Source organism: Symphodus melops (assembly GCF_947650265.1).
Source record: "Symphodus melops genome assembly, chromosome: 18".
Lineage (NCBI taxonomy): Eukaryota > Metazoa > Chordata > Actinopteri > Labriformes > Labridae > Symphodus > Symphodus melops.
Window position 1 is genome coordinate 13,862,960 of NC_136708.1, and position 10,707 is coordinate 13,873,666.

General features: G+C 38.9%; 1 protein-coding gene across 1 annotated transcript; it reads right to left on the reverse strand.

Moving 5' to 3' along the window:
* Window positions 1–2,788: 2,788 nt before the first annotated feature.
* On the reverse strand, window positions 2,789–8,303 carry klhl38a (kelch-like family member 38a). The gene is made up of 4 exons (XM_079368191.1): window positions 8,145–8,303; window positions 4,945–6,301; window positions 4,642–4,747; window positions 2,789–4,307 (listed from the first exon to the last, which is right to left on the reverse strand). The coding sequence occupies exons 2-4, from the start codon at window positions 6,298–6,300 to the stop codon at window positions 4,018–4,020; spliced, it is 1,752 nt and encodes a 583-aa protein (XP_079224317.1). The 5' UTR covers window position 6,301; window positions 8,145–8,303; the 3' UTR covers window positions 2,789–4,017.
* Window positions 8,304–10,707: the final 2,404 nt, after the last annotated feature.

Genomic DNA, 10,707 nt, shown 5'->3' on the forward strand with positions numbered 1-10,707 from the left:
ATTGACCTCTTACCCTTTTCTCTTTTTATTTTTTTTATTTTATTTTTTTTAATAAACTAAACTTGCTATTAAACAAACGGCAGAGGGCGACAGAGTTACAATGACAGAGAACCTTCTCATCTCTGTCTTTATGACCTCCAGTGGTGGAAGGTGTATATTGCACACATCTTATGTGCTATTACTTTGTATGTGCAATTATTTAATTTATTTCAGCAGATGACATGCCATTGTTATGTAATGCAAACATAGTTTTTGTAACCTTTGACTGTCATACTTTAAGAAATACAATAAATTCCTGGCCTGGGCCTGTTTTTACAAACATTGAGAGAATCCTCTAAGGAGAGCTATTAGCTTGAAAACATAAGGAGTCTTAGCTTAAGAATTATTTAGGAACATTCTTAGACCAACTTTGAGCAAGGAAGTGAGGAGGTGGGGTTAACCTCGTTGCTGGGTATGACAAAAAATTTTTTTAGATGCTGTTATTGGTTAATCTAAAAAGAAATGAGAAGAGTCAAACAGACTCCAGACATTCTGTAATTATAAACACTGAAATTAGCATCTGTGATCATTTGTCAGACGCACTTTCAAAGTATATAACCTACAGATGTATGAAATAACATGCCTACCTGTGCAGCTGCCTCTTCACCTGCTGATCGTTACATCAGCAGGTAAAGAGTCTAGTAACTAGTGATTGGATGAACCTGCGGTCCTGACCACATGAAGAAAAACTCTTCCACTAAAAAAAGTCAGTGATGGATTGAAATTTCTGCACAAATCATCTGTTCTGCCCAACTATGTGTCAAAAATACCCTTCATGTAGTGTCTGAGAAGCATTTCTCTGTTTTCTCCTCAGTTTAAAAATTTTTTAGTCCGTTAGAAGTCCTTCTCACTACTCCTTTACAGGGATGGCCTGAACTTTGAGGGAAAATGTCCTGATTGTTAGAATTTTCTTTGAATTTTGTCACTAGGAGTAACTCTTAGTATGTGGGAGCCTTGGTGAATACGGGCCCTATTCTTTAGCCCTGTTGACTCTTCCTTTCAAAGATTATTTTTTGTTTTTTTTGTGCCTTTATTGGAGAGATAAAATGGTGGATTAAGTTGGAAATCAGGAAGAGAGAGTAGGGAATGCCTGAAGGAGCCACACGCCGGACCTGGCCCTTGGCCACACACCTGAAGGATTACAGCCTCCACACATAGCGCACACGCACTAACCAAAAAGCCGTTAGAGCAATAGTTGGTGTATCTTTCTTCTCCTTGAGACTTTCAGACTATACAGTAATACAAAACTAAATGTTTTGAAAGAAATGGATTGATTTTTATTTATATTCAGTGTTACAATGCTTCACTCTAATCAGTAGATTGTGCCTATAGGATTTGGCTAAAAAGAAGTGAAGTGAAGTGACTGACTGACCATGATAATACTGTAAAATTATGATATTGGTGGCAGAAATTATCCTCCTTCTCTCCTGCATTTACACCTATGCAAGATTACAGTATGTGCCTTCACAGAATGGACTAAAGAAATGTTATCCTTTGATGGGTTAGTAACAGACTGAAAATAACCTGCTCGCTAATGCTAGCCTTCCTGAAGGGTGACCCTCACACACTGGTTTCTATTGAAAGACAGCTAGCAAACACAGAGTCAGTAAACAATCTGAATAGGCCAAGTATTTATCAACGGCTCTATTACGGAATTGCTGATATGTCAAATTAGTGGCATGATGACTCTGCTAAATCGCACAGACTGGCCTTTGTCTTTAATGTTTAGTAGAAAACATTTTAGGTTGGGAGTTTGAGTTAGGCTTCAGACACCAGCTCACACATAAAGTATTGTGAGGAATTTTCTTAGAACAAAGCTTAAGACAAGCATGTCAAATGAGTAGATGAGGAACAAAATGTTTGTTTGTAGCCAACTACAACCTACATGTGGAGAGCAGGAAAGGCAGAAAGCATATTCATACAGTGACCATGTTCCTCACATCATCTATCTGTCGATCTGTCGATCGATCTATCTATCTATCTATCTATCTATCTATCTATCTATCTATCTATCTATCTATCTATCTATCTATCTATCTATCTATCTATCTATCTATCTATCTATCTATCTATCTATCTATCTATCTATCTATCTATCTATCTATCTATCTATCTATCTATCTATCTATCTATCTATCTATCCTATCTTAGAAGAGAATCTGATTTATTTTGTAAAATTACCAAAGTGATATTCCCCTTCAGCCTCTTTACCAGCTGACGGCAGCACAAGGTTTTTATTGTGTTCATGCTAAAGTTAGCTGTTGAGTGAACAAGCAAATATGTGGTTTTATTGCAAAACTGCTCTCCAGATTTTCCACCTTTATTGTTTTATTCAGTTGCTAATTAATTTCCCTACAATCTATAACCCAAACTGTTATAGAAACATTTTTGACCCTTGACCTGACTCAAAAAAAAAAGGAAAAAAAAGCAATCTGACATAATTTATGCAATGCAGTATTGTTGTTGACATGGATGGATTGGGATGTCAGCTGCTAGCCAGGAACATTCGATGTCAACAATGTTCCCTTGGTAATGATGTGAACATGACTCAACCATGCACTGACAAATAAGCGCTTAAAACTGCCTGAACTCCAACCAAAGACTTAAAATGTTTAAAAAAATCTATAATTTTTTGTATGTTCATTTAAAGCAATAAATTAAAAGAAGTAAAAAAAAAAACAGTTAAACCAGACAGGAAAAGCAACATTAAAGCTTATTGTACAGTAGAAAACATTGTCAATAAAATATAGAACACTGCAGAAAGTCAACTGTGCAAGTAACAATAACTCATGCAGATGACCTGTAGGCCTAATATATTTTTTAATATACAACAGACCCAGAATGGGGATGTATGCCATGGATGATCCAATGCATTGAGGGCTGTAGGGCTGAAGACTCTTCCCATTGCCATTGTCAGTCATAGTTGCCTTTAGTAGGTCATTGCATCCTTTTACCAACACATGCTGCTGCTGGAAGGCAGAGTTGTCACATTTCCTTACATCATTGTAAATTCCTGCTAAGCCTAGTTCTTGGAGAAAATTCAAGGTAAAACCCCACTGAATCACTTAAATGTTTATGTTCAAAGCTCTTTGACTCCAACTTATCTTATTTTTCTATACAACCTCACAAAGACATGGAAAACATTATTTTCATTGTCAATGTATTAACTGTTTTATGAAATCCTTGATCAGATAATAAAGAAATGCCAATTAGTGTTTACCAGAGCCCAGGTTCACATTCTTTAAAGTGTTATTTACACAACCCAGAGAAATTCAGTTTACTGTCATATAACAGTAAGTAAGAAAGAAATATTCACATTAGAAAAAACAAGACTCAGAGAATTATCTTGTTTAAACAAAAAAATCTACAAATCAACAAGTCCATATCCCAATTGTTTTCCTTAGTGCACTCTGATTAAAGCAGGAATGTTTTTTTTCTTCTTTTTTTTCTGTAAAGTGCAATACGCTATCAGCTCTTTTATGGCTTTTATGGCAAAATAGAGTTTCAGAAAGCTGCCTGGCATGTAATTCTTTATGAATTAAACTGTTATAGGGAATTCTCCTGCAGCTGCTTGGCATTAATATGTTGTGTATTAATGTCTGTGAAACTCAAACATTGACACTCTAAGTTACCATCAAACAAACACGACCAAAAAAAGCTTTTGGAGTATCTGTGTCTGACCAGCTGTTCGTTATGTAAGTGTCTGCCACTTGTCATCTCTTGGATTCACAGTTAAATTCAACACCAGGTGCCTCAGAAATGACACCTTTGGTGTTCAGTTGGGCTACCCTGTGATTCATTGAAAGTCGTCTTGGCTTAACATGCCGTTAAGTTGTGGCAGAGACTGAGCTACGTGAAGGAATGCAGCCAGTCTGAAATGGTTTCCCATTTGTGTAGTTAGAGGCCAATCAGGCTTGGTGAAAGAGGGTTGAGGAACATGTAGCAGAGTATTTGTAAAGTGACTGACAGGATGGAGGGTCATGGTGGGTTTGGTCTATTGGAAACACAGACTAGCGGTAGGGAGCCATGGTCAAATAGCTTGTATGGCAAAGAACCTTTTGAGGTCCAAACGTCTGTCTTCGGGTCGTAACACTCAAAACAGTCTGAGTCCTCAATGACATCCTGGCTGTTAAGAATCCGTCCACCGGTGATGTAGAGCTTGTTGTTGATCACTGTGGCGCTGTGATGCATCCGCCTCTCCCTCAGGTTCTCACACTTGAAGAATTTATTAGTCTTCGTGTCATAAGCGATCATTCGCCTGGTGTATCCTAAAGATCAAATTTTCCATGAGCAATCTCCAAAGAAACATTATGGAAATAGATTGTTTCTCAGTAAAAACAAATCCAATGAAAAGACAGTAGATCAATTGACACTCAACAAAGAAAAACATTAAATGAATTTTAGCTGGAATCAATTGAGAGACTGATGAACACATTTTTGTTAGGTCTTTTCATGTGATTTGTAGACCATTGAAAATATACATAATGCCAACCTATATGGCATTGTATATGGCATCCTATATGGTTATGAAACTCAATGTATTGTAAAGACCTTACTACATTTGAAATCTACAACCACTGGGTAAAAATCTTATTTGACAACCTCCTATGATGTAGATCTTGTCTTCAATGACAGCAGCAGGAGCACACACGTTTTTCACAGTTCTCGTCTCTATTCTGGACCATGTGTTGCGAGAGATGTGATACACCTGATGAGAAACCACAAACAACAATAGAATTTAAATTTGTTCACTAGACTTAAAGATTGTAGTGTTGTGACTGTTTGTGGGGTTCTGACTGCAAGTCTCCTTTGTTTTTATACAATAATATATCATTTTAGCACAAGGCCTGTCTGCCATCAACATTTGAAGTGGATTTGACCATTGATTCTTGATCCTTTTACTACCTGAATCAGCCTGACTGGATTCTGCATTGCGTCCTCCCCTCCAAAAACATAGATCCTCTGATCACTGGCTGCTACAGCTGGATGCAGCACTGATGTGGGCATTGATGACATAGCCTCCCATTGGTTAAACATACTGTTATATCGTTCTACTGACTGGGAGATTCTCTTGTCTTCCCCGATGCCTCCTAATACGAAAATAAAGTGCAGATAGGAAACACTTTGGTGGGCATATCTTGGCTCCAACATTGGCTCAGCGGTCCGCCACTGGTTTGTCTTTAGAGAGAGTGTGTAAACTGTGGCGCTGACTGAGCTGTCACCTAATGTCATACAGAGGCTGAGCCCACCAAGCACATACAAGATGCTATGAATACACACATATGCAGCTTTGTAAAGGCGCAAAGGGAGCTTGGCCAGCCACTGCCAACGATGTGTTCTTTCATCGTACAGCAGGGCTTCTCTGGAGGTCTGTTCATTGTTTTTGCGTCCCCCCACCACCACCAGTGTTTCTCTACAGGTGTAGCGTCTTGGTGTGGTCCAAAGTGGCTTCAGCTCCTTGCTACACTTGTTGCTGACTGTTAGCATAAGGCGACGCACTGAATCGATGATCTCAGTACACAGGGTGGAAGACTGCACCAATGGGTCATTGGCGATAAACTGGAAGAGGTAAGTTGGATGAATGTAGCGAAGACGTACTCTTTTAAAAAGGTCATGGATTGCGCCGCGTCTTGAGAAGGGGTCATGATGGATCCATGCAAGAAGTGTCTCAAACACTTGCTCCTCCTCGGCACATAGTCGGTCGTCCTCGAGGTAACACATAAGCTCTTGAAGAGTCAACTCGCTGAAGTCCTCTGTAGCAGCGACATCAGAGAAACACCTCACGGCCATCTCTTTAGCCCTCTCCCTCAAACTTTCACAGTGAAGGATCTCGGAGAGTCGGATCATGCTCAGACAGTTTTCTGGACTCAGCTGCTTCTGAAGGAACATGGAACAGGCCTCAAAAAGACCTCCATAGTGAAGCATAGATGCTGCCTGCATGAGAGGAAGAACAATGTCCATTGTGATGCTGATGCAGCCTGTGTAGACATAGTCCACGATGCCAGTAAGGACATCGGAAGAGATTCCCTTCAGATTTACTCGAGCCTGACTGCTCTCCAGAAAGTTGCTACAGAACATGGCTCGGAAGTACGGGCTACTGGACACTAGGACGTTCTTGTGGCAGGGAATCTCCTGTTGCTCCGTGCAGAGCAAGACGTCTGTCAGGATGCCCTCCTGCCGGAGGGTGTTGAGCTGGGCAAGAAGGTGAGAGGGAAGTTCTGAGTCTTTGAATGAGAAAACTTCTTGTGGTTTAGAATCCATTCTGTGGAGAGGGTAAAGAGGGACAAAATAAAGATTTGGTTGAAGTAATGTTTTATTTATGTTACTCCAAAGCACAGAGTACAGATGACTTTTCAATGACGCAGCTAGGTTGTGTTGAGCTTTAGCAACCACTGGCCATGCTGAAATTTAACTTGGATGTCCTGATCAAAGCAGAGAAGATCTATACCACTGTCATGTCAGTAAGTCACATTTAAAGAGGCAGCAGAAGACCGTTTTTTTTCCTGGCATAAATTCAGGAAACAAGGGAAAACAGCTCCCAGGTTCTGCTTAAAGGCAATAAATCTTCATACACCCATTTGTAAAGGTCACTGGCTATGTCATTAAATCTCATTTGTTTACTTACACAAATATCAAAGCTCTTGAACAACATTTAGATTGACCTCATTTATTTTTTACTTATGCAATGACAGTAAAGATATTCTGATTCTGATGAGGTAATGCACGACAGAGACGTTTGTCTGTGGAGTTTCACTAAGAAAGAGGTTGTTTAGCAAAAAGCAGAAACTTCAGGTAGTCAACATCCATAAACGTCTGTTTAGTCAAAGTTATTCTTTAAGATAGCAAGCAAGGAACGAATGCTTCTCAAAAGCCTTGCATCTACCATTTCGTCATGAAATCGGTAGGAAAACTTAAAATAATGTTAGCTTCTCAAAATAAACAGTATCTTCATGCACTGAGTCTGTTGTGAAGGCCAGCAGCTTTTCAGTGTCATGTACTCAAGCTTTAATTTTCTCCTTCTGGCTAGGAGAATTTGATAGTGAAGTCTGTCATTTATTATTTCACTCTTGCAGAGCAGCTGTCCTTAATGGAGCGATTACTGACTCTCAGATTTCTATTTTTACCTCTTCTGAATTATCTTGATGCATCCATGTAGCGTTTGGCTATATACCCCTTATTAAGCAGCCCAATCGCTGCTAACATAAACAGACCTGTCAACACACCCTCTCTACACCTCACTAAATGTTCCCTCCTTGTTTATGTTATCACTGTTGCTTTTTGTATTTGTTGTGTTTGTCCTCTATCACGCATCTGATCCTCTCATATTGTTGGTCTCTCTCTCTCTACTGGAGGGTATGGGACGATTCTGTTGTTTAAAGAGCAGGAATTTCAATGAGCTATTAGCAACACTAAGTCTTCTAATCATCTTTGTGACAGCTACTGATTCACTCCCACTTATGGGTCCCAGCCTGTCTGATATATTTGGACCTCTGGGCACTATTGTTTATTATGAAATACCAGTAACTGTGACTGATATTACATTAGTGACCATTTCCCCTCAAAATCTTAAGGGCATGAGAGATCCTTTTAATCAATGGTATCATACTGTTGGATAATGGATATTTTATTATAATCCTTTATTAAGGTACATCTAGTTAGTATAGGATACTTTCGAGTGAGTTTTGACTGTTAATCCTGTAATAAACATTTTTGGTGTTCTCTTTTGTGACTTTTGTATATATTATGCCAACATAATGATACTGTGGAAGAAAAAAAGAATTTGTACTTGTCTAATCATTACAAAATATTAGTTATAATCGGTGAAGTGCTTTAAAAAGAGGCACAATAGGATTGCGTAAACAGAATCTGACTCACTTATACCTAAGAGAGAGAGTATTCGTGAGTCAAATAAATTAAGAGGATACCAGGCTTTTGCTGAAAGAGGAAGTCAAATCTGCTGCTACACATCTAAAGTGTTTTGTTTTTGCTGACACAATTAAACATGTAATATGTTAAACTGACTGTGTTTAAGTTTGAGAGAAATTACTGGCTGATGAACCTGTTACCATTTTATCCACAACATCTGTGACGGAGTGAGTCCTTACCTCTTGCTCTCAGGAAATCAATGAAAACCACCGTGTCTGGTAGGTGTGATCAAAGGAAATGTCAGTTCCAATCACAAAACGTAATCCAGAGAGAGGCTGGGTTGTGTTTTCAAGGAAAGAAAAGGAACATGACATGAGAAAAATTACGAGGATCTCCAGTTAGACGCTGTGGAGCTTGCCATGAGGGCACTGTGTACATTCCTGCAGCTAAGAATAGTAACCCGGGCCACTGTGACTCCAGCCAGGCCTCTCATGTGACACGGAGCTGTTTGGTACCCAGTTTGCCGGCTTAACAGCTCTCCTGGTGTCCAGCAGAGAGAGAGTTTACAATAGCCAGGGTAGGACGAATGATAAGGGTCCTTACTCAGCCATCAAGCCCACCCAGGCGGCTGTTCAATCAAGTGTCCCTGAGTTGCTAACCCATGTCCATCTTCTTCTGCTGTTTAAATCCTCTTCCCTCATGTGTGTAACCCAGGATGACGGTAAATATAGAGCCGTGCTGATGGGTCAGCTTGATCAGAAAAAACAGCTGTAAGAACTGGACTCATGATGTGGTGCTGTGTCTGTGTATTGGTTGGACAATCACAATGAACAACTATAAACTGGTTCAGCTGTCATTTGAAGCAAACTGCCAAAATGACATCAATTACTGTCAGTCCTGAAAATGTGGCCCCAGAGACTCATATCACTCTGCTTTAAAAAATCACTGGATTAAATTATCAAACTAGATTACAGTACATAGTTTAAATTACTAAATATTTCCAACCATAAAATTGAACAAAAATCTCCATAACAATGAAAAACAGTGTACTATATGTATGTTAACTCTTTGTTTGTGATATTATTCACTTTATAATGGTGTCGTTGTCTTTCAGGTTTTTTTTTCTTCATCTAAATGTGTTTTGATTGAATTGAATTGTGTTTTGAAAAGTTGACTTGGATCATTTAATGTATCTGAAGGTTAAATGAAGTTACTGACTGTAACACTGGGGTTTTACCATTTGACCTTTTATTGGGAATTTTTGATGTTCATTAGCTTTAAATCAGTCAAACTCAGACAAAGCCAATGAAGGTGAAGAGAAACCTTGAAATGTTGGAATTTGATTAAAATGTTGGTTTATCTTCTTCAGACCGGATGTCCTTAGGGGTCTCTTGCATTGACAAAAAAACCACGATTTGTGTATTTCAGTGAAATACAACCACAACCACCTAAAGTGATAGTGTGTATAAAACCAGTCAAAAAAAGATGCAAAACCCCTATATATATATATATATATATATATATATATATATGTGTGTGTGTGTGTGTGTATATATATACACACACACACACACACACACACACACACACATATACATACATACATACATACATACATACATACATACATACATATACATACATACAACTCATAGCATGCCCAAAATGAAACTGTAAAAAGGGCATATGTAGAAAGTCCTTCCTTTCATGGGGTCATATGGCCGGAAGGGAACAGAGGTAGAATCCTGCTGAAAGATGAATAAGGACATTAATTATTTGATGTTACTGATGTACAAGATACAATCAGATCCAATTAAACATCTCTTCATTCAAGGAAGCTGGTGTTTTCAGCTCCTCTTGTGCCAACTTGCTGTAGCTCTTGAGGCACTGAGATGAAATATTGTCATGTTTGTTTAGCAGCACATGGCAGAGAACTGGAGTTACATCTGGACAGATTGGATGACATAGCTGCAAGAAAGTGAGCTGTCAGCAAGTCAGACATCATGAAATGTGAGCGCACACAGCTGTGGTGGACTTTGTCACACAGTGAAACCCTACAGTGAATTAGTGACAGCAACATGCTTACAGGTTGGTCATGGGGTGCTCTCATAGGTGCACTACAGACAATGCTAAAAGCTTCACAAATTCGGCTTGAGGCGCAGGATGAAGCTATAGGAAATTTGGTTTTTGTTTATGTTTCCATTAGATTTCTCAAGACAGAATAAGTAGCCTGTTCTTTGATGGGGTCCCTTTTGCTTATTGTTAGCCCTGTGAGCCTTAAAAGGGGCATATTATGAAAAATCCACTTTTATAGAGTTTTTGAACATATATTTGGGTAACCTGAGTGTCTATCAACCCACAAAATGTGAAATAAATCCATCTAGTCCTTTGTTTGTGGTCTGCTTAATTCTTACAGCACAGAGAAAAAAGCTCCTTTTCAAATTTTCACAAGTTGGATTCTGGTAAAAAAAAAAAAAATCCCCTCCCCTCCAATTTCCTTCCTTGGACTCCACCTCTAGCCTACAGTAAAACTGTATGTAGATCTGCTATTGTTATTGTCTCTACAGAGGAGTGATGTCTATTTTGGGTTCCCATTGCATTTAAAGAGACACACACACCAAAATGGAGCGTTCTGAGAGAGCTGGTTAATACAGGGTCACAAACATCCTCTGGTGCTTAATTCATGTTATATTTGGAACAAAGCACAACACAGATGTTTTATTTAGAGCACATAGGGGACAGTTTGAAAAGATGAAAAAAGGGGAAATGTCCCCTTTAAAATCCTTCTCTGGTCCAAACTCC